The 24,534-nt window shown below is 40.9% G+C and overlaps 1 protein-coding gene across 2 annotated transcripts; it reads left to right on the top strand.

Annotated features, from left to right (window-relative positions):
• On the top strand, positions 1-24,534 carry MASP2 (MBL associated serine protease 2). 2 transcript variants are annotated; one of them, XM_075839370.1, is made up of 12 exons: positions 1-127; positions 1,359-1,382; positions 1,614-1,839; positions 4,210-4,387; positions 5,146-5,277; positions 7,226-7,419; positions 12,241-12,388; positions 14,022-14,140; positions 17,531-17,609; positions 21,326-21,460; positions 22,147-22,224; positions 23,564-24,534. In XM_075839370.1, exons 1-12 carry the CDS (start codon positions 123-125, stop codon positions 24,361-24,363), a joined length of 2,118 nt encoding a protein of 705 aa, XP_075695485.1. In that variant the 5' UTR covers positions 1-122; the 3' UTR covers positions 24,364-24,534. The 2 variants fall into 2 exon arrangements, with proteins under 2 accessions (XP_075695485.1, XP_075695486.1); XM_075839371.1 differs by lacking the exon at positions 1,359-1,382 and having other exon boundaries at positions 2-127.

A 24,534-nucleotide genomic window follows, 5' to 3' on the forward strand; every position in this document is an offset into this window, starting at 1 on the left:
TCATACTAAACAAAACAAAATCGAGGAGGTCACTAGCCTCTCGGGACTGTGTCACTGAGCAAAGGTATAACGGGAACAAACAAGACCAGTAACAGAAAGAAGAAGAACGGAAAACAGTCGACATGAGGCAAGTTAATCACACACAATCATAGGGCTGCGTGTAGTTCTGTATTTAAGGCAGGTATATTTTCCAAATATAGCATGATATTGGTTTGAATGGTTATAGTAAGGACTTTTCAGAAGATGCTCCTTGTATTTAGTTAAATATCTAGCAAGACTTCAGATACAGCCCCAGGGGTGCAGCTAAAGGCCGAGCAGAATTAGTAATTACACCGAGGACCCTGCTGTCTAAAGGGGCTCAGGACCCCTCTGCCACCATTATAAATAACACATGGTAAGCGGAGTGGGGGCTGTTACAGATTTTGGAACACTGAAGCTTCAAGTTTCTCCTCTGTACGGCCCTTATATTGGTGACTAGTGTTCCGCACCGTGCTGATGAGTCTGAATTAGGCTGGAACAGAACTGTCAACAAGTAAATGTAGACCTGAAGTCCAGCGGACAGGGTGCTTAGTAGAGATTAGACAATATATTCACCAATTCAAGTGTACAAGTGATACGTTAGGTGAATTGGTGTTTGTGGTTTGCTTTCATTGAAACCTCTCAGAAGACCACCTCTTTGAGAAGACCACCCCTCTAGATGACTATTTTTTATAGCAATTTTGGGTGGTCGTCTCAAAAAAGTTTCACAGGAATCACTGCCAGATCAGCCTAATTGTGTGGTTCCATTTTCTATCTCGAATACTGACCGGTAGGAAGGATGTAAATGGTGATTGCAGAGTAGGCTGTAAAAATTGTTACCATAATTTTGATACGGTAATGCATACTGGAGCACGCGTCTTATCCCGAGTCACAAGTAAAAGGCACTTGAGATGGTTTACTCAGAGGAAAACCTTATTTGCATATATTTACATTAAAAAAAATCTCCCTATCTGTCCTCAATATCCTAATGTATTATAAGAAGGCATTGTTTTTGTTTGGGTGTGAACATTCTAAATACAATCGATATCTATCTATCCATCCATCATATCTATCTGATCTTTCTATTTCCCTATCTATCTATCCATCCATCCATCCATCCATCCATCCATCCATCCATCCATCCATCCATCCATCCATCCATCCATCCATCCATCCATCCATCCATCTATCTATCTATCTATCTATCTATCTATCCATCCATCATATCTATCTGATCTTTCTATTTCCCTATCTATGTATCTATCTATCTATCCATCCATCCATCCATCCATCCATCGATCCATCCATCCATCTATCTACCCATCTTATACAAAATCAAGTTTGAGGCAGCACTCCAAAGTAAGGTAAAGTTCACCCATACTGTGTAATGTTTTAGGCCCGCTCAATGGGATATCTATCTCATAGCAATATAAATAGATATAAGAAAGATAGATATCTACCTATATCTTATATTAATCTCATATCTATTTATACGTTTGCAAACACATACCATGGGCCGTCGTTCAGTGATTAATCTTGATGGGTCTTTGTTTATATTTAACACGCACTTATATTTGCTGTATCGATGTCTCCAGACTCTTGCATCTTCTAGTAATCTCCACCATACTCTATTCACATGGACACTGCATTGAGTTAACCGGCCTGTTTGGGAGGATCACCTCTCCTGGATTCCCTCAGCCTTACACGAATGACCAGACTATGACGTGGGACATAAGAGTTCCTGAAGGACATCGCGTCAAGATTTATTTCACCCACTTCAACCTGGAATTGTCATATTTATGTGAATATGATTACGTTAAGGTACGAAGCTTGGGAAAGGAGATAAAGAAGAATTGTAGCACGGACATCTCTCGATAGAGGCAAAGGGAATGATCACAGAATGGCAAAGAGATTTTCCAACACGTTAGACAATCTCTTTATTTGATATCGATCACTTCTGATTGGCCAAGACTTGTTTTGGCCATGAGTCTTGATCTCAAAAGCACGGATCACATACTTAAGGTGGCCATGGACTCCTAGAGTAAAGAGAACCCTAGTCCCGGCCAATGGGAAACTAACGCAAATAAATCATAATCGGAGCATTGGACAAATGTTCTGATCATAGCAAAAGAGGCTTACATGTATGGATGTTCACACGTTGTGGTAAAATTGCGTCTTTTTGCAGCGAATATGCAAAAATTGCGCCACAACAGTGTTTTTATGTTCTAAAGCATTTATGGCCTTCTACACATGAATCGTGTCTTTTTCGGCGGAATTACTCCCTAAATTGGCAGGATTTGTTACCTCTACTATTGGGTCCAAGAGATATGTGTATGGAGAAGGAGGTAAAACAATTTAAGTCTTCACTTCCATTCTATTTTTCAGCTCTCACAAAGACAATCCTTGCCGCAAGCCCTATTAAGTTATATGGAAGTCATGGAGGGTGTTCCCAAACGTAGGACACTTTATTTTTATTTTTTATAGAGCCACTATCAAAAGAGCAGCACTCGCTTCAGGAGAGTGCATTGTGGGACTTTAGAGTCCAGTTATGTATGAACAATCAATATTTACCAGCAATAAGCATTGGGCATTATTTATCAAAACTAAGAATGGTTTCATACAAGCATAATGTGGGCTGACCATATGTCTGACGACCCGAACGAACAGTATTATAGATCCAATCTGGGGGTCGGGTCAGGATTTGTGCCCATAATACGCCAAAAAAAATACACCCGCATTATGCTTATGTCAAGCCGGCCTAACAGAAAAGGCTGACCTTATAGTTCATAGCAACCAATCAGAGCTCAGCTTTCATTTCCCTTACAAAGCTTTGGAAAATGAAAGCTGCACTGTGATTGGATGCTAGGAGCAACAATGTGAATTTTACAGTTTTGATAAATCGGGTCCAATTGTTACAAGAACTTCTAATCATTTGAGTCTTAATGATTGTGGTTATGTGTAAATGGGCCTTTAGAGCTAAGGTGCTAAGTCACATGACTGACAGTGGGTGAGGCTAAACTGCAGTCTGTATCCAAGGGCAACCAGTAGAATTATGAACACATTAAAACAAAGTATTTGAAAACGTACCCAACATTTAATATGTGAATTAGGTTTTAAAGGTTTTTTCCCGGACTGTAATATTGATGACTCTCCCCAATGATATATTGATGGCCTATCCAAAAGGATAGGTCATCAATATTACAGTCTCGGAAAACCCCTTTAAATAGGACAATGAAAACCTAATTAGGCTTCCTGATAAAATTGAACTGTAGACATTACCATTACCGTGACAAACGCAGTGCGACTGATTGATTATAATCAGCTAATCATTAACTCAGAGACCAATAGATCTAACATTAGGAAAACTGACTGGGCGCAAAATCTACTGTACACTAATGAATATATCTAATTTTCACGCCAGCCAAACCTTCAGTATGAATTATATTCCACAAAGCTTCCATTCCTATCTGCGTGCAACCATTTTACTCTATACTGGGGTCTACATCTCGTAATATTACTTATAGGGAATACAACACCAAGAAAATGTCTAGATTAGGACGCCTCTATGAAGCCCTTTTAAGCTTGAATAGCAGGTACAATTTTATCTACTTAATGCCCTCTAAAATGCCAATAAGGGGTGCAGAGGAAGTAAGCCCCACCCCTGCCTACCTAGGCACCTACTTGGTGACAGGTTCTCTTTAAGGGCAGGTAGGTATCAATATATGTTCTATAAAAGGGGTTGTACAGGATAAAAAAAAAAGAATAGCTGCTTTCTACCAGGAACAGCTCCACACTGGTTTATGGACTAGGTCTGGTATTGCAGCTCAGCTAAATTGAAGTGAATGCTACGGAGTTGCAATACTACACACAACCTGTGGACAGGTGGGGGCACTGTTTTTATAATCCTATACACCCCTTTAATAAAACAAGATAGTAGTAGTAGACCTGTGCAGGGTCTGACGCAAGGATTTAAAAAACAACAACAGACCTCTGCACAGGTTTGCCCGAAGGGTTCCATTTTAAACTGGAAAATGACCGTGCCCAGTTCTATTGTCTCCCAGGTCGTCCATCTCCATCCATGAACATCAATTTAGTGCATTTACATTGCACTTAATGTTCTTAAAGAGTAAATTACTCCTCTAATGCTGAACTGCTTGTAAATTACTAACAGACACTGTCTTGAATCCTCAGCTCACATCTCAGGGGTCGGTGGTGGCTCATTTTTGTGGCAGGGAGTCTACAGATACTGAGAAGGTCCCAGGAAATTCTCCCTTCTACTCCCTGGATAACAAGATGACTGTGACTTTCCGAAGTGACTACTCCAATGAAAAAAAGTTTAGTGGTTTTGAGGCTTTCTACGCAGCTGAAGGTAATGAGCAAAAACCTAAATCTGTGTCATAGATAATGACATTTATAGGGCAATAACACCAAGACCAGAAACCCCATTCACAAATGGGAAACATCAGGATCAACAGTGCTATGGCTTCCATATGGTGGAGCGCTGAAATTAACCTCTTAACATTTTACACCTAGTGCATAAAATGTTGACTTTCCTCGAGCAGCTTGTCGGAGATTCTATAAAGCAGCCTGCTGTGATATATTCTCAGAGGCAGAGTGTTTTTACATCAGTTCAATGTTAAGATTTCACCTTTCAGAATGCAAATAATCAAATCATGGCCTGTACAGACACACATACACACCGAACCAGCAGGAGATGAAAAGAGAGGTGAGCTCAAGAATCAGTAAATGTAGGTTTGAATAGAGTAAAAAAAACGACTCAAGACCAGCTCAATATAAGTCATACTTGACTACTTTCCCGAAAGAGGGGAGACCGCCAAGTCTCTCAGAGGCCCCACATCCCCTGACAAAATACTCACCTCTCCTTGTTCTTGCAGTCCTCTTTACTTCTGGGCGCCATGCAGACAAAGTGCCGATTCTGGTGCCATTTCTGCTGTCTGCAGCTTATTTTAGAACAGCTATAAATTGGGCCGTGTAGGTGGAGATAATTATGACAATCAGATACTATACAAGAAGAGGCAACTCAGGGTTGGAGAAATGTCCAAAGTAATGATTGGTCTTGAATGAATAATTGGAAAAATAAATGAACATGTAGATGATTTTCTATAGATATCGATGAGTGTGAAAAACAAGATGAAGACACAGAGATATGTGATCACTTCTGCCACAATCACATTGGAGGACATTATTGTAGTTGCCGTGCTGACTTCAAGCTGCACACAGACAAGAAAACCTGCCTTGGTAAGTGTGTGGAGAAAGGTCTTTAGACATCAGTGGAGAATCATCATAGAATCCAGAATGTGTAGGGTTGAATCTTATTATGGGAGAAACACACCCTAAACCTTCAAAATGAAGTTTTATGGAAAAAGCAGGTAAATTAATATACAGGGTGTGCTTAATATGTCAATGTGGCCTTTATTCCTCATCAACTCCCATCAGAACAGGGCAACTATTTGTCTGCATCCTTAGAGCCCTATTACATCGCCGGACGTGGGCCGTGTAAACGAGCGCCGATCAATGGGACATCTATTTACACTGGAAGATGTGCTGCCGACAACGATGACTTGTAATGCTGAAAAAGTCATAGTTGTCGGCAGCACATCGATGAATGAGCGTTTGCTAATTCATCGGCTGACCGTTGCTCTGACTGCCTTTAGACTTGAATCAGGAGGTGGTAAAGATTCCAAAAAGGTCTAAAGGTATCAAAGAAGATAAGATGGTGAAGCAGAGAGAGCTTAATTAGGGCCTTCATTATGGTATTACAGAGTTTACTGGGCTTGCCTTCGTAATAGAGTACCCCTAAGACACTTTCATGGGTTAGATGTAAGGGCCGACTTTCTGAACAATATTTACATGGGACAGTCAATTATTAATTTATACACACACTACATACACACATTTTATATATATAAATAATATGAGTCAACATATGGCAATTGGGGCATAAATAGGGTATCCATAAAGTGGGACAGTTGGGGGTACGGATCACACCCCTGAACATTGTCGTTTTTATGTCTTATAGAGCAGTAAAATCCCTTTTGAACAAGGAAGAAAGTGTCAAAACTCACTCAGAAATTTCCAAACCTTCAATAGACAACCATCCCAATCTGAAAAGCATGCCTCACAATCACGGGATGACAATTTAATATTTGCTAATATATAACTATGTATTAAAACATCTGATTATAGCTTGTGTGTTTAATTGGCCGAATAAATAAACCTTTCCTTCAGAATCATCAAACCATTGATAACATCTGATAAAGCCTGGGGCAGGGATACAAACTGGTTCAACATCTGGTTGGTTATACCAGGAGGTCCTCGTAATTGGGCATCTGTCGCCATTGTCTTAGTATTCTTATCTTGAAATGTTATGGCATAAGGCTAAGACATTATTATCAGTGGGTTTCGATCTCTGGGACCTCCACCAATTCCAAAAATGAAGAGACGGAGGTGCATTTGGCAGTTCAGCACAGTAGCGCTCATAGCCACCCGTTCTGCAGGGACTTCCCTGTACAGTTAATGCCCGGGAACATCGTTTTGCAGGGAATGACAGTGAAGGAGCCACAGGCCTTAACTAGTGAATATTGGTAAGCGTACCAGTAATTGGAACTCCCATGATCAATAAGTAAAGGCATATGCTAGCAGTATGCCATCACATATATTTATACTGTATATATTTTTACATGAAAGAGGGTATTATATTTTTGGATCAATCTAAGTCTGTACATATACACTGTATACATTAGTCTATTACAAAAAGCCAAATATTAAACCAAGACAACTCCGTTTTAACTTTGATAAAGTCAAGCAAGCCATGGTTGAAATGAGGACGTCACATTAGACAAGGTTGGCCAAATCAGTTGGACATTCCTCGTTCTGTTATCCTCGTTCTGTATGAGACCCAAGATCTTAAAACCATATTTAATTTGGCAAATCGTTAAGGTTTTGCTCAAGAAAAGATGGCACCAGCACAGCTGGCTAAGCTTGTGCCTTCCATTTGCTAAGAAATAACCATGTAAAAAATGAGTGAACTGATTGAGCATCTTTATGGAAAAACCTTTCGAGTAAAAACATGTCAGGGAGAGGGGGATGCTCTAATGTCCATGGTTAACTTATATTTCACAGTAAAACTTGCCTGTTGACATAAAACCTGATCATCTCAGCATTAAAAGGGGTGTTTTTTTCTCAGTTAAGTGCAACGATGTGACCTACACCACACGTTCAGGTGAGATTGTAAGCCCAGACTTTCCCAAGATCTACCCTAAGCTGACCAACTGCAGATATCGGATTCAGGTTGAAGAGGGATTCTCTATCCTCCTGACGTTTCTGCACTTTGATGTAGAGTGGCATCCAGATGTTGCGTGCCCTTATGACCGTCTACAGGTAAGGGAAAGTGTATCTACTAAAATATGGAGGGAACAAAATCCTTGTGCCAATAAAATGTTTTTGAGTAGATTTTTCTAAAGGTGTTTTATCCCAATTATTCCAGCGTTCCAAAGTTTTTTGGTTTTTTTTCCAAAATGCAGGATTATAAAATGGAGGGTTAAAGAAATAAATTATGGAAAAAAACCGCTGCACAGACATAGCAGTTAAGACATTGTTTATGTGATCGTGAACATCGTAGAAGTAGCAGATTTCAATCCGTCAAACCCAATGAGTTCGGAGACCTCAGTCCGTTTACCTACATTCCTATAGCTTACATACAGGTAGCGACAGACATTAGATTTCTGTTGAAATTAATGCAATCTGCCATTGGCATATCAGGTCTATGGAATGTGCCAGTCGGGTAAATGTCCGGGAAGACATGGATCCATCATTTTTGGATTTTTACGATTCAGATTGTAGGTTCACCCCAGGTATAAATGATGCCAGGGGTGTGTGGCAACTGCTTCTCTCTACCTCTATCTAAGCCCCATGTGTATAGTTAGATGTGATAGCGGCTGAGTGATATTTTATGTCCATGGGCAGTTTCTGGGAAACCATTGCGTTAAATTACCAACTTGGCTCTGCTATATCTGTATTGCAATGTGTCTTAGTGAACTCTCGTTAATGATGTCTAAGTACATGTCACCATTAAAACATGATGTTTAACAATCAATTACAAACTGTAAAATGAGTCCCTTAAACATGTAATGGACTTAGGCTGCATTCACATTCGAGACATTTCTTCCCCAATTGGATATTTTTCTCTGAAAAACCGGATGGATTCCAACTCACCCCTGAACAAGATTTTAGGACTGATGATTCCTTTCTCCCCTGTTCTGGGATCTATTCCTTTTTTGGGGAGTAATGGCAGGTGGGGATCATCAGTCTGACCTGTATGTCAGTGATAATTGCTAAGCTGCCCATGACACTTAAAATAGCGTTCAGTTGACAGCACTTCCTCCTGACTTCCGCTTGTCCGACTGTGAATTTTGTATTCAAAGGGGAGAGTGGAATAGGCCGCTCCCAGACTCCTCTGGCAGCGGGCTCTCCTCCTATGGAAACGAAGTATCGGGGATGTTGAAATTCAACATGCTTAATCCTTAGTCAGGACACCCACATACACATCAGCAGATTCGGTCCACTGTCGTCTGACGTGTATTGCAAATTTACCGTTCAGTACTACAGATGCAACTTTTAACGAACGACCACATGTATAGACAGACTGCCATTGTTCTTCTCATCCTTGCAGTTAAGGCATTGTTTTTTAAACGGGAGCCCTGTCCAAAAATTCCACTGGGTAGAAAATAAATGGAAGGATCCAATGTACAAAGAAATCCACATATATTTATTCTTCATTTGAAAAAGATAATTATTAAACAGGAACAGGTCTCCTTAAGTCCTCCAGTCAGCGAACCTTCCAGCTTTTTGCACAGCATTCGTCTGTCTCACATTTAGTCTGTATGAATGCCACAATGGGCTTGAAACTGAAGAAGCTTAAACAGGTCCATCAATGACACTGATCCTGAATAAATAGTCTAATAATAAGGCCCGCTGGCTGCCACTCCGGCTCTTGGATAGACTGAAAATGATATTTGTATTTTTGTGAATGTGGCAGTTGAATTCCTTTTTGTTTTGACCATTCAGGTCTTAGAATTTGCCTTTGACTAAAATCTATGAACTTTTTAGTTTTCGTTATGTCCTTTTTGTCTTTACATTATTTTGAAGTGGTTTAGCCAATCAGAGATAATAGCAGCAGAGGAGGAGTGTGTTGATCTTGTGGTAGCACAGTGACCTGTCCACTCACATCATTGTCAATTTGTCACTGGAAACCTGGCTGTATGTTTGAAGGACTTGACCCACATAGGGCATATGGACATCATCAACAGGGGTCCCCTGCTCCGGACCCCTCTCTATGAGCCACAGTGGAGAGCCTTTGAACAATGACTCTCGCTCTGATGGACTCAAGTTACCCATGAATTACATGGTCGGTCAATCACTAGAATGAACTGTATAGCCGACAGCAACATCCCGTAGCAAATCAGCTATTTCCCAGGAGTGTGAGAAACCGGAAATGAGTCGATCAGCTCCTACCAGAAAAGTCTTCATGAGAAAACCCCTTTTAAGAGGTAATGTGAGCAGGAAAACACTGCATTAATCTTGTGGGAGAAAGTGACAGTGGCAATATCACGATATGAGGAGAAGAATGATTGCAACTGGGAGGTAGCAGACCAAAAGTGGAAGGAGCAGGGTCTCCAGCTGCAATATTTCAGCCCTGGTCTAATCAAAATAACTAATACTTTGACAAACAAAGTCACTATTTTTGTACAATTTATCCTTTACTAGATTAAAAAAAATAGAAGTGGCTAGACTAGGTCATGATAGGTCACATACCCTTCTATGAATCCAATGCCATAACCTCAGACTGAATTGTACGATGTGTTAGTGCTTGGCCCTTGCTTGGTCCGCAGCTGTATATAGTTTCAGTGCTTAGTTTACCGGGAACTACAATAGGAATGTGCATTGGGTTTCCTGCGATGTTATCTGGGCAGGAGCTGCTCGGTCCAGCATACAGCACAAATATGTTTTCTTAGCTTCTATTTCTGTTGATCTTCAACTAAAATGAGAAAGCCAGTGAAGTCGAAGACTTATCTTGGCCGCGTGTCTTTAAATGCTTGAAACGTGATCTATGAACGAAGATGAAATGGCCTTAGCTTTATAAGAGCACAAAAATCTGTTCGATAAATACGACACTTTTGCTATTTGATACGGCGCCTCCGGGGACTCTTGTAATTTTACAGTATTGCGCTCTGTTTAATCTTCATTTTAGACCTGACAGAAGCTGTCCAGAAGCTGCCAGAATTCCCTGTTCCTCCTTCAGCTACTTAGAAGGCACAATATGACCTGTAACCCCTTCACAAACACAAGCAGAACGCATGCTACATTGTTGTGATCAGCGTCTCCTGTAAAGCCATCTTATCACCTCTAAAGACCATTATCCCAATAAAATAAAATACAAAATCCTCACTAAATACAAGTCATTGAGTTGTCCTTTTTTGTCTAAATGATTTATTTTACAATTTTTGGAGAAAGCGGAGTGATAGCCATTACTGCTCCTGTAGGAAGACTAGGCAAGGGTTATACAATGATATGAAGACCGTACAATAGCACCACATAACTTGTCGAATTCCCCCATTCGCAAATCTCTCACATCAACCATATTGGCCGTCACCCAAATTTCCCATGGACAAATATAACAAAGTGATGGCGGTCATCCCTTAAGGAGCTGTAACTGAGGCCATATTGGTTGTCATAGCGTGAGATATAATTAAGAAATGTCTGCGTAGACCCTTTAATGCTCTGGGGCACTCAACAAACTATGTTTATGGGATTTTAAATTCTTCAGTCTAGAATCCAGATACCGGGGATAAAAGAACAGGGGCATATGCGGCTGAAAGACGCTACTGGCACTGCTCATTCTTGGGTTGAATCCAAAAAAGCAGAAAAATATGTTGGATCCTTGTATCTCCTGGTGGCAGCTCTCGGCTGAGATTCTGCCTGGCACCATAGACATCTAATTTCTATTTCCAGTGAGCCAAACTTTTATAATCTTCTTTAAGAATCCCTTAACTGCTAGATATTTAATATACAGGAAACCAGACCTACTATGGTCTAAAAACAGTCACAAAAACATACCTGGTCCCCTGCTAGATAGTAGAATCAAAAGTAATAAATAAAAATTGTGCCGGAGCTCTTCAAAACAGATTAAGAACATTCAGTCTCCCAGATTAAACGTTTCACAACAACCTTCGCGGCCGAGTTTACCAGCGGCAGCAGGATGCAGTTCAAACCGTCCTGCTGTATCCTTTCAATAGCGATCCTTCAAACTGACACTACTGGTGCCTGTAGGTGTCAATTCCTCTAGAATGCGCTGTCTAGAGCTGACCTCCTGTACTTTCCTGGGACCAACGAACAGTCTAGTGTGAATTAGTCCACATCAGGGTTAGAAAAGAAGCTGGGGACTCCTCATAACCATTTTGGTAGGTCTTTCCTCACGCTTTATAGTTAATGCTGACAGGATAAAAATCTCAAGCAAAAAAAAAAATCGGAAAATAGTCTAACAGACTGCAGAAAAAAAAAAAATTTTCTCTACCGGTTTTGACCATCTGGCTTTGAGAAAGCGTGGGTAAAGTTCTACCAATAAAGTACTTTGCAGTTTCTGGCTTCTTCTTTAACAAAGGTTTTGACAAATTCGCACCAGACTGCTTGTTGGACCCAGGGAAGTACTGAAGGTGAGCGCTATACAACGCTTTTTGGAGGAATTGTCACCTACAAGGAACCTGTAATGTGAAGAAGCGATATGGCAGGACGCCAAGGTTAGACCTGCACCCCGCTGCCAATTGGTAAACTCCGCTATGAGGTACGTTGTGGGACTTATGATCTAGCGAGACTGAATATTATCAATCTGTTTTGAGGAGCGCCAAGACAATTTTTATTTATTAATCGCTGACTGACAGACCATTCTGACGCAAGCTTGGGTTAGTTGTCCGATGGTCATTGAGCCCAAGTATGTCCCCAGGCACAGTCCTCTACGGGACACCTGTATATAAGGGGTCTGACACCTGTTTCCGGTAAGTATAAAGTTCATATGGCCAGCTTTAGACAAAGAACTAGAAAATATAAAAAGGGGAAACCTTTTGTAATATTAGTCCTATCTTAGAGTTTGGTCAGCGTTAACAGACCAATGTTAAGTTGATCTAGAAGTTGGAATCTCTATTTCAGATCACAGTTGGTGGGAAAGACCTCCCTCCTCTCTGTGGTGAGACTTTGCCTAAAGAAATTGAGACGAGGAGCAACAAGGTGGACATGGTATTTACGACGGATGGATCAGGACGTCACACAGGATGGAAAATACAATACACAACCAAAGGTCAGAACAAAATGTAAAATCATTCTTTACGACTATTATGCATAGAGCCATTTGTTCCTCCTCCATAGAGAAATGAAATCCTTCATGACTGGCACCATCTTCAGTCTGTACTCTACAGATAGAACACTCACATTGTCTCGAATTTCTCTAATTGCTAGATCTTTCCTTCTGTACGGATTTAAAGAGGCTCTGTCGCCAGATTATAAATGCCCTAACTCCTACATAATCTGATCAGCGCTGTAATGTAGAGAACAACAGTGGTTTTTATTTTGATAAAGGAATCAATTTTGAGCAATTTATGAGCTAGTTTAGATTTATGCTAATGAGTTTCTCAGTGGACAACTGGGCGTGTTTTTACTTTTTACCAACTGGGTGTTGCACAGAGGAGTGTATGACGCTGACCAATCAGTGACCAATCAGTGACCTACACTTCTCATTGTTCCAGCCGAGCTTCTTTCACTGCACAATCACACTGTGCTGTGGATCATGCTGGGCTGGAACAATGAGAAGTGTATGACGCTGATTGGTCACTGATTGGTCAGCGTCATACACTCCTCTGTACAACACCCAGTTGGTAAAAAGTAAAAACACGCCCAGTTGTCCATTGAGAAACTCATTAGCATAAATCTAAACTAGCTCATAACTTGCTCAAAAATGATCGTTTTTCAAAATAAAAACCACTGTTGTTCTCTACATTACAGCGCCAATCAGATCATGTAGGAGACAGGGCGCTTATAATCTGTTGACTGAGCCTCTTTAAGCGGACAAACTTCAGCACTTTATTAGCCATTAAACATTTCACCCAGCTACCAACATGATTATGGGGCAGTGTTTATCAACGCTTCTAAGCCAAGCAGCTGACATTAAAAGTACGCTGTGATCACACACTATGCTGCCCAATCATGAGGTCACTGCGAGTGGGTATAACGAGCCAAGGCGTGTACCCCCTGAGGTTCATGTACAGCAGGTTGAGAACCTATTCTATAGGGCCTCTTGGAATTCAGTTCTTGGTCTCTCCTACATTCCTGGCTCTAAAAGAGCCAAAGCCTATTTTAAATTCTGCTATACGTGCCCCCATTTCTAGTCTTTCCTCTGGTCAGCCACAAAACTTCCTTTCTCGGAAAAGGGGGGCTTTCATATAGATTAGAACACTTTATCATTGATCTCTGAAGGTTACTTCTATAACACAATGGCTCTACAGTATTTTTTATACGTTTTGCTATATAACATGTCCATTGACTGAGTTTTCACAGCCCCTGTGTGTAATTAATTTAACTTACAAGCCGCACTCTCCTGGCGGCTCTCCACTATTACTGTTGTGATTGCAGCGATTGATGATAAGTATCTGGCTCAGTTCCCTGCTTGTTCTAATCCAAGGTCAGGAATAAAATACAAAGAGGAAGGTTTATTCTAAGCCAGTAATTACATTTGCATTAAGATATTCAGATTACAACTCCAGCCTAAGAGATTTGTAAGTGATAAAAACCACAAGCCATGCTGTTATCAGGCATCTCCTCACCACCAAACTGTTGGGCCCTGTGCGGATGTGCTTGTCACACTGTAGCTGGAAAGATTCAATGCTAACTGCAAAAAAAGTCAAAGTTTTTACTTTTTTTTTCTTCTCAATCCATAGCTCTTCCATGTCCTGATCCTTTGCTGCCACCTAGAGGTCATTTCACACCTGAAAAGAAGACCTACGTGGTGAAGGATAGCCTTTCACTTTCCTGTGAGAAAGGATATGTATTGGAACAGGTAAGGCAAGGCTCTAGTTGGCAGCAGCGGCCATAGTCTCAACGAGCGTTCAGTCGAAATAATTCATGAAGAAAATTTATATTTTTCTTCATCTGGATTTCGCAAAAGCACATGACTGTACCTCACAGCAGCTTTGTACTGGAGCTACAGCTGCAGGGACATGTATGTAGATGGGTAAAGAACTGGTTAAGCGACAGAAAACAAATAATCATTATAAATCGTACACATATAAAATGAACTAAAGTCAGCAGCGATGGTACCACAAAAATCCTCGTTAGGCCCAATGCTTTTTATTCTCTTTATTAATGACGTTGCGGATGGGTTTGATAGTAAAGTGTGAGTTTTTGCTTATGATATAAAAACTTTGTTGGATACGTAATACTTATTGTTAAATATTAAAGGAAGACCTAGATAAGCTGGCATTCTGGGTAAAAACATGGTAAAATTTAATGTTGATAAATGTAGTAATGCACCTAGGCCGCAGTAATAGTATTAATGCATACACATGAAATAGAATAAAACTGGAGAGAACAGAACAAGAGAAGGATTCAGGTATTCTGGTTATAAGTAAGATAAGAGTACTCAATGTCAGGCAGCAGCTGCAAAAGCAAATAAGATTTCAGGATGTATAAAAAGAGAGATAAAAACCTGTGATCTCTATGTAATATTACCCCTCTATAAAGCCCTTGTAAGGCCACATCTTGAATATGGGATTCAGTTTTGGCCTCCACGTTGTATAGAAGAGCTAGAAAAGTTGGGCTAGTTCAGCTTGGAACAAAGACATCTTTAGAGGTGGTGATCTCATTTATGTGTATAAATGTGTGAGATCAATACATAAAACTGGCGCTTAATTTTTTTATTCCAAAAACTGTACAAAGGACATGGGGAAATTAATTGCGTGTAGAAGAAAGGCAATTCAGACAAATACAGGAGATGGTTCTTTACAGTTGGAGTAGTTAATCTATAGAATGCGCTACCCCAAGAGAAAGTAATAGCAGACATTCAAACTGGATTTAAAAAAAAAAAAAAAAAAAAAAAAGGGCTAGATAATTATCTAATGATAAATGGCTTTGAGGGTTATAAATAATTTAGCAAGGATGTATAATTGATCCAAGTCTCTGAGAGATGTGGAACTTGTTAGATACGTGTCTTTTTTCAATACTTGTAACTAAGGCCCCATGCACACGACAGTAAAAATCATCTGTAATTACGGAGGCATTCACTTCTATCGTTCACGGGACGGTGTCCGGGCCTTAGAAGTGTACCACAAAAGATAGGACACGTATGGCGGCTGCCCACAATCACAGCCCATGATTACAGGCACGGCCGTATGCATGGGGCCCTAGGCTGAGAAACTTACTGGGTTCAGACACAATGAACATTTAGAACTATTTCCTAAAGGAGATTTCCTTTAAATACTTTCCATGATTTAGGAAATTTGCTCCCGTCATTATGTCAGGGTGAAGTACAGATTTTACACAGGCTGTGGTTGTTATTCTCTGAACACATTTACACTTTGACCTAGCTATTCACGTCTTCACCAGCATTGCTGTAAAAAAAAAAAACTACTATAATACTGCCTCCTATATACACGAATATAACTACTATAATACTGCTCCTATATACAAGAATATAACTACTATAATACTGCCCCCTATATACAAGAATATAACTACTATAATACTGCTCCTATATACAAGAATATAACTACTATAATACTGCCCCTATATACAAGAATATAACTACTATAATACTGCCCCCTATATACAAGAATATACCTACTCTAATACTGCCCCCTATATACAAGAATATAACTACTATAATACTGCCCCCTATATACAAGAATATAACTACTATAATACTGCTCCTATATACAAGAATATAACTACTATAATACTGCCCCTATATACAAGAATATAACTACTATAATACTGCCTCCTATACACAAGAATATAACTACTATAATACTGCCTCCTATATACAAGAATATAACTACTATAATACTGCCCCTATATACAAGAATATAACTACTATAATACTGCTCCTATATACAAGAATATAACTATTATAATACTGCTCCTATATACAAGAATATAACTACTATAACACTGCCCCCTATATACAAGAATATAACTACTATAATACTGCCCCCTATATACAAGAATATAACTACTATAATACTGCTCCCTATATACAAGAATATAACTACTATAATACTGCCCCTATATACAAGAATATAACTACTATAATACTGCCGCTATGTACAAGAATATAACTACTATAATACTGCCCCTATATACAAGAATATAACTACTATAATACTACCCCCTATATACAAGAATATAACTACTATAATACTGCTCCTATATACAAGAATATATCTATTATAATACTGCTCCTATATACAAGAATATAACTACTATAATACTGCCCCCTATATACAAGAATATAACTACTATAATACTGCTCCCTATATACAAGAATATAACTACTATAATACTGCCCCTATATACAAGAATATAACTACTATAATACTGCCGCTATGTACAAGAATATAACTACTATAATACTGCCCCTATATACAAGAATATAACTACTATAATACTGCTCCTATATACAAGAATATAACTACTATAATACTGCTCCTATATACAAGAATATAACTACTATAATACTGACCCTATATACAGGAATATAACTACTATAATACTGCCGCTATGTACAAGAATATAACTACTATAATACTGCTCCTATATACAAGAATATAACTATTATAATACGGCCTTACTAAATTTATTTACTGCAATCACGGTTAAACACTCCACAGCGTCCCGTGTGTGCTACATTGGTAGATTGTATGACATTGTATATTGCATTAATAAATTTTGATGAAGTCACGGGCGGTTAAAGTCACATCAGAGGGATGTCAGTGTTACAGGGCAGGTGAGAGTTGGTAATATCTCCGCAGAGATCAGGGTCAGGAGTTATACGCTGTACTAACTAAGCAAGTGCAAAGAAACTCCGGTCTCACGCTGACAGGCAGAATATCCCAGGCGTTCTTATTACGGAGGGAAGTTCACAAGTAATATATTTGCTGCTGCAGCATTTTACCACAGTGACCAGAAGTTACATAGTTGGAACAGTTACTCTGGTGTTTTGTGGCTGATTTTTATATCGACTTATATCGAGTTTTGCGAAGAAAGAAAATGGTATTCCAAGTCGAACATTCACTCAAGTCTATGACACCAAAGAAGACCGGTAAAGGTACAAGAATAATTGCCCATTGGGGCTGAAGGGACATTTCTCACAGCTTCTGATCTCTATCACTTGACTTTTATAAACACAATGGTGGAAAATTGTTAATCAAAATGATTTTTCTTTCCCTTACAGAATGAAGGAACATTATCCTCGTTCACTGCAGTATGCCGGAGTGATGGGACTTGGGATAAACCTCTGCCGAAATGCATCAGTAAGTTCTGCTTACTTACTTACACTAGTAGGACCCATACTCTGATGACATACCCTGATGTATATACATTTTGCCCAAATCAAGTCACAGTCCTCAATGCAACACTAGGATGTGTATAAGCCCATAGAACCAATACATCAGTGAGGGGCAGAGGTGTAGCCGGTCGACATCTCCAAGAGTGACTGACCAGTACAACCCGAAGGGTTATAGATTGGGCCAACTGGGTCAAGTCTTTAAAGAGGTTCATCTACAAGATGCCTATAAAGTGATATTGAAAATATGACCAGAGTCTTCAAGATTTTCTGACAAAAAAAATGTAAATTTCCCCTGTACTTTGCTCTAAATTCCCTAATGAGCAGTGCCCACCCCGAGATGACCCCAGTTTTGACAGTTTGTATAAACGGAGACCCCTATTAGACAGTTTCAGTGCCTGGTTTTCCCAAGCATACACCCCCCCCCCCCCCCTCGAGAGGTGTATTTCTATTGATGTGTCCTTGGTACATTTTAAAGGGGGGCTTCAATTTCGCCAGTACCTGCCGGGTAAGAGGGCAAGGTATGGCGTGAAGATGTATGAGCTGTGCGAGAGTGCATCAGGGTATACCTACAAATTTAGGATATATGAAGGGAAGGACACCAGTATTCAGCCCCCAGAATGCCCCCCCCCCCCTTATTGGGAGTTAATGCAAAAATTATGTGGGATTTGGTGCACCCACTGCTGGACCAGGGTTACCACCTCTACCTGGATAATTTTTATACCAGCGTCCCACTCTTCAACTGCTTTGCTTCCAGAAGTCCTGCGGCATGCGGCACTGCTAGAAGAAATCTGAGAGGCCTCCCTAAGACTGTGCTTGGGCAAACACTCAGAAGGGGTGAGAGCAGGGCACAATCCAGCAGCAACATATTGTGTGTCACGTACAAGACAAGAGAGATGTCACACCAGTACCCATGTACCTGTACGAGGTACCAGTACAGAGACCCCCAAACCAGACTGCATCCTGGACAACAATAGGTACATGGGAGGGGTGGACTTGTCAGATCAAGTCCTGAAGCCCTACAGCGCCATGCGGAAATCAAGGGTGTGATATAAGAAGCTGGCCGTGCACATCATACAGGTGGCATTGTACAATGTGTACGTGCTACGTCGATGTACATGCCAGAGGGGAACTTTCCTAGAATTTCAAGAGGTGGTTATCACGAAACTAATTTTTAGGGACCAGGAAGTGGGGGCACACAGTACTTCTGGAAGCGAGGCCACACGCATCGTACCAGGGCAACACTTTCCAGGAGAAGTTCCCCAAACTGGCAAGAAGGCAAAAAGTCAAAAGAGGTGAAAAGTCTGCCATAAGAGGGGGATAAGGGAGGACACAATATACCAATGTGACACGTGTCCCGAAAAACTAGGGCTCTGTATGAAAGAGTGTTTTAAAATGTATCATACATCTCTTGATTTTTAATCTACCCCAGTTTTACTTACCCTGACGCACTCCGCACAGCTTATCCCACCTCATCTTTCCCTTCTGAGCCCTGCTGTGTGTCCAGGCAGTTGTTAACAGCCACATTGAGGGTATTGCCATACCCGGGAGAACCCACATTACAGTTTATCTGGTGTATGTCTCCGGTCAAAATGCTCACTACACCTCTAGATGAATGCCTTAAGGGGTGTCGTTTTTAAAACGGGGTCACTTCTCGGGGGTTTCAACCAGGGTCGTAACTAGGAAAGACTGGGCCCCATAGCAAACTTTTGACTGGGGCCCCCCCTCCCCTTGGTGTCACACAACCCCGCTTGTAGATAGTGCCATTTTTTTACAGCCCCCCCGTAGATAACGCCATACAGCCCCCCTGTAGATAACGCCATACAGCCCCCTGTAGATAACGCCATACAGCCCCCCTGTAAATAACATCATACAGCCCCCCACTAGATAATGCCATATAGCCCACCCCCCCCCCAAAAAAAATCCGACCTATAGAATGTCCTACAAAATACATGTATCCCCTATCCACAGAATAGGGAGTTACATGTGTGATCGCTGGCAGCGATAAGGAGAACGAGGGACCGAAAGTCCCCCGAAGTTCTCCATGACAAACCTCGGACTTCTGGGGTCTGCGCAGCTCATTCATTTCTACAGAGCTGCCGACACAGATTCCGGAAGTCCGAGGTTTCTCATTGAGAATTTCGGGGGACTTTAGGTCCCTCGTTCTCCTTATCGCTGCCAGTGATCACACATGTAACCCATGTATTTTGTAGGAACAACCCCTTTAATGGCAGAGCGGGGAGATACCTTCCTGCTCTGCCGTAGGGTTCAGTGGCATCGCGCTGTAGCAGCCATAGCGGCTGCTAGCGGAGCCTTCGGCCATGGTGGGGGCCCGTGCCGGCGAGCCGCTTGGGCCCCCTCATGCCGCGGGCCCCGTAACAGTCGCTACAGCGGTAGTTACGCCACTGGTTTCAACTGTACTGGTACCTCAGGGGCTTCTGCATACGTGACTTCGCACCAGAAAATCCCCAGTAGGCCAAATGGTGGTCCTTTCCTTCTGAGCCCACCCATAGGACCAAATGGCAGTTTACCACCACAAATGGGGTATTGCCGCACTCAGGACAAATTGGGCAACAAAATGGGGTATTTTATTTCTTGTGAAAATAAGAAATTTTGAGCCAAAACTACATATTATTGGAAAAAATTTTTTTTTTTTTAAATTCACAGACCAATTCAAATAAGTTCTGTGAAAAAACTATGGGGTCTAAAAGGTCACAACACCCATAAATGAATTCCTTGAGGGGTGTAGTTTCCAAAATGGGGTCACTTCTGGTGGGTTTCCTTTGCTTTGATACTTCTGGGGCTCTGCAAATGCGACATGGCACCCGAAAACCAATCCAGCAAAATCTGCACTCCAAAGAACACACAGCGCTCCTTCCCTTCTGAGACCTGCCATGGGCCCAAACAGCAGTTTATCGCCACAAATGGGGTATTGCTGCACTCAGGAGAAATTGGGCAACAAAATGGGGTATTTTGTTCCCTGTGAAAATAAGAAATTTTGATGAAAAATGACAACTTATTGGAAAAAAATGTCATTTTTTAAATTTCACAGCCCAATTCAAATATGTGCTGTGTAAGGGTATGTTCACACGCTAGCTGTCATTTACGGCTGAAATGACAGCCTGTTTTCAGAAGAAAACAGCTGCGTCGTTTCAGCCGTAAATGCTCCTCCTCATAATATACGAGGCGTCTGTGACGCTCGTATATCTTGAGCTACTCTTCATTGAGTTCAATGAAGAACAGCTCAAATTATGTTGCAAAGAAGTGCCCTGCACTTCTTTGCCGAGGCAGTCAATTTACGCGTCGTCGTTTGACAGCTGTCAAACGACGACGCGTAAATTACAGGTCGTCTGCACAATACGTCGGCAAAGAAGTGGATGATACTTCTCGTCAGAGCGCCCAGCTAGTAAAAGTATTAAAAACGCCCCGATGTACGCACATAATACACGCCCACTTGGACTTTTACTTTTAAACACGCCCACTTGGACTTTTGCAAGCCTCATTTGCATAACTACAAAAATGGTCATAACTTGGCCAAAAATGCTCGTTTTTTAAAAATAAAAACGTTACTGTAATCTACATTGCAGCGCCGATCTGCTGCAATAGCAGATAGGGGTTGCAAAATCTGGTGACAGAGTCTTTAAGGGGTTAATTTATTATGTTAACGAGTTATTCTACGTCCAGTTATAGACTGTGGCATACCGGACAACCTCGAATATGGAAATGTTACATTTGAAACCGAGAACGAAGACACTACGTACAACGCACTTATCCTGTACAAATGTGCCGAACCTTTTTACAAAATGAATAATGGTCAAGGTAAGACAAACAAAACAAAACTATATGCAAATGTACTGTATACAAAATGATCTAAAGATTCTAAAATGTAAGCACAGAAATATTTTATTAATCTGGCATCTGCTAATTCAGAAATCCTGACAATATGGCACATGTTATATATAACAAGTGTATTAGGCCACCCATCTGAAAAAACATCAGAATTAATATCACAAAAACAGATGCCATTTATTGCTATGGGGTGGGGGTTGCCTCAGTCTGGTCACGAAAAAGGGGTTGATGAGGGATCCTCAGTAAACTTTACACCAATACTGTACTATGAAATTTATCCTGTAGCCTTAGTATGAGTAAAAAGAAAGATTATATAGAAATTCCCTACCCGGACCAGAAAAATATACACTTTAACTTTAAGACCTTCTCCTTCTTTCCAGCCCATCTCCCATAAGCTTTCGCCCTAGTACACAGATCGTCATTATTTTTTTCTTCTTACTACACAAAATTACACAGCTTCTTGATTGTATCCCCTCCTGTATTTTATTGCCTGAGTGGGAGGGACCTAAAACAAGTCTGTGCAGAGGAGAGGCAGTCTGTAATACAGCATTTCCTGTAACCACTTGTGCTCAATTGGTAGTCATCAAGACTGTAACTGAAAGGGTTGCTAGGCAAAGAAGAAGCAAACCAAAATGTTTTATATAATTATTTCACAGCGCGATACCGGTGTGGAGAAAGACAACACTGGGAAGACATCTTTACTGGAAATACAACACTCCCAACCTGCATACCAGGTATGTAGAAGCAACCAAAAAACATGGGTCCCAAATCTATAATTATCCTACTGACGTTCTGCAGTGTAACTTTTTTTTAAAATATCTGATAGGTATGAGTATGATCTATAATGTATCTTCCAGCCAAACGCTACAGTCTACTGTCCAATATTCTGGTATGTCTCCTGTAGTCGTCTCAATAAAGAAAGATTTCTTTCCCATTCCCCCCATAAATGTTATTCCTATGGATTGAGGTGAATAAGAGACACTGGAGGTCCCAGGCAACCTGCTTATCTCAGGGAATACAATAGGTCTAGACAAGTTCAAATCCAATCTGTCTCAGTAGACATCGATCGGCAGTCGGGTTGTCATCACAGACATGAGATTATTAGCAGGACCTTTTGACAAAGCGCTCATGTCTATGGTCGGTTTTAGATTAGATGACATTCACACAAAACCATGGTCGCATTGCAAGTCAAAAATGTAACCCATGTTACCAGTGTAAACAGAGCCTTAGGTTTACAATACCCGACTAGACACTTCTCTATACCACCTCGATCAGAGGCCACTAAAAAGGTCTCTCAAAGTGCAAATGTCAGCATCCCCCCCCCCCCCCCCGACCATCTCTCGTGGTGCTGTTATTACTACGAGGGGGAAACCCATACATATGTGGCCTATTTATTTTTCGATCCTCCAATGTGGCACTTTAGGGTGCTGTTTGGTGTGTGTTATAGCACCCACGTATAAATCACTAATAGGGCATCATATCGATACCGTAAAGTATCACTTTATTGCTGAAAGCCCATCTGATCGTTAATCGTGCGTGACGAGATACAGGTAGCATGCTGAGCGGTACCACCCAGATGCAAACGGTTTCTTCCCATGCCTGATGTAAGATCAGACAGGAGGTTGAAAGTAAAACGTCACTTTAATTTACAAAGGTGAGCCATAGCAACACAATCTGGGAGACCTACGAAGTAAAATCTAAAAATTTAGGAAATTGTAAACAAAAAGTCCCACGTAGTACATGGCAAGCACCAATTTATTTATTTTTACACCTACCTGGCTAAGGAAAGTCACAAAGTGAGCCAAATTAATGCCCAATGACATCTTTTGCTTGAAAATAGTAGCATAAATGTATAGCAGCAAAGCGGAATCGTAAAGAGAAATGTGTCTGACATGCCGATGAAGTTGCTCCAAGTCTATCCTGCCACATGCTCTATTTTGATCGATTTGGCGCAATTTTTCCCATCGACGGTATTAACAAACCTCATTGTTTTGTTAATAAATCACAGATCTGAAGTGATAATATTCAATTCTATATCTTGTGCATTCATTCTACATCTCTTTCCCATCTCAGATTGCGGTAAGAAAAAACCACGGCCCTTTAAAAGAATAATCGGTGGTCAAATAGCCAAGCTGGGAGATTTTCCATGGCAAGTTTTTATACAGACCGACTCCACTCAAGGAGGTGGGGCGCTTCTTAATGACAAATGGATTATAACCGCCGCCCATGTCGTCCATGATAAAGCCTTGCCGCAAATGAGCCTAAAAATGGGATTTATCAGCCAAAACGACATCAGTTTTTATCAAGCGGTTCCGAAGTCCGTTTTTGTTCATCCAGACTACAAGGACGATGATACCTTCAAAAACGATATCGCGCTGATTAGAATGCAAGACAAAGTCCCAATGAGTGAACACATCCTGGGAATCTGTCTTCCTACCAAGGACGAACGATTTCAGATCAGTCACACCGAGAATGGTCCCAACACTGGTGAAGTGTCCGGTTGGGGTAAAACTGAAAAATCTCAGGAGTCAAAGAAGCTGCGTTATGTCCAGGTGAACGTCATTGATCCAGCCGTATGTAATGCTGCCTACCAGAAGAAGTTAAATGTTGGCAGTAGGGATGTAGTCACTGACAATATGTTCTGCGCTGGTAAATATGAGGGAGGGGCGAAAGATTCTTGTCAAGGTGACAGCGGTGGAGCACTGGTATTTAATGATGCCGACACCAATAAATGGTTTATTGGGGGAATAGTATCCTGGGGAGGAGAAAAGTGTGGTGATAAAGAACTTAATGGTGTATATACTAAAGTAAGCAACTATCTGGACTGGATACAACTCACGATAAAAACCACTAATAAAAAAGAAGAACTATAATGATCGTCATATACATTAACCCCTTACCACTACCCAAATAACATTGATTGCCTGTAAATTCACATGCTCTCTGATCGACAGGATCATACAGAGCACAAGCCTGTACTGTGAAAAAAATGTTACTCACATAATTCTGTATGCAGGCACTTAAACTGAGCTGTGTCCCCTGAA

Source organism: Rhinoderma darwinii, chromosome 10, assembly GCF_050947455.1.
Source record: "Rhinoderma darwinii isolate aRhiDar2 chromosome 10, aRhiDar2.hap1, whole genome shotgun sequence".
Lineage (NCBI taxonomy): Eukaryota > Metazoa > Chordata > Amphibia > Anura > Rhinodermatidae > Rhinoderma > Rhinoderma darwinii.

Bases quoted from the DNA above. Each gene is read 5' to 3' on its own strand.
- MASP2 (XM_075839370.1), top strand. The intron at 14,141-17,530 runs GTAAGGCAAGGC...TTTCCCTTACAG, and splicing joins AAGGATATGTATTGGAACAG to AATGAAGGAACATTATCCTC. The intron at 22,225-23,563 runs GTATGTAGAAGC...TTCCCATCTCAG, and splicing joins ACTCCCAACCTGCATACCAG to ATTGCGGTAAGAAAAAACCA.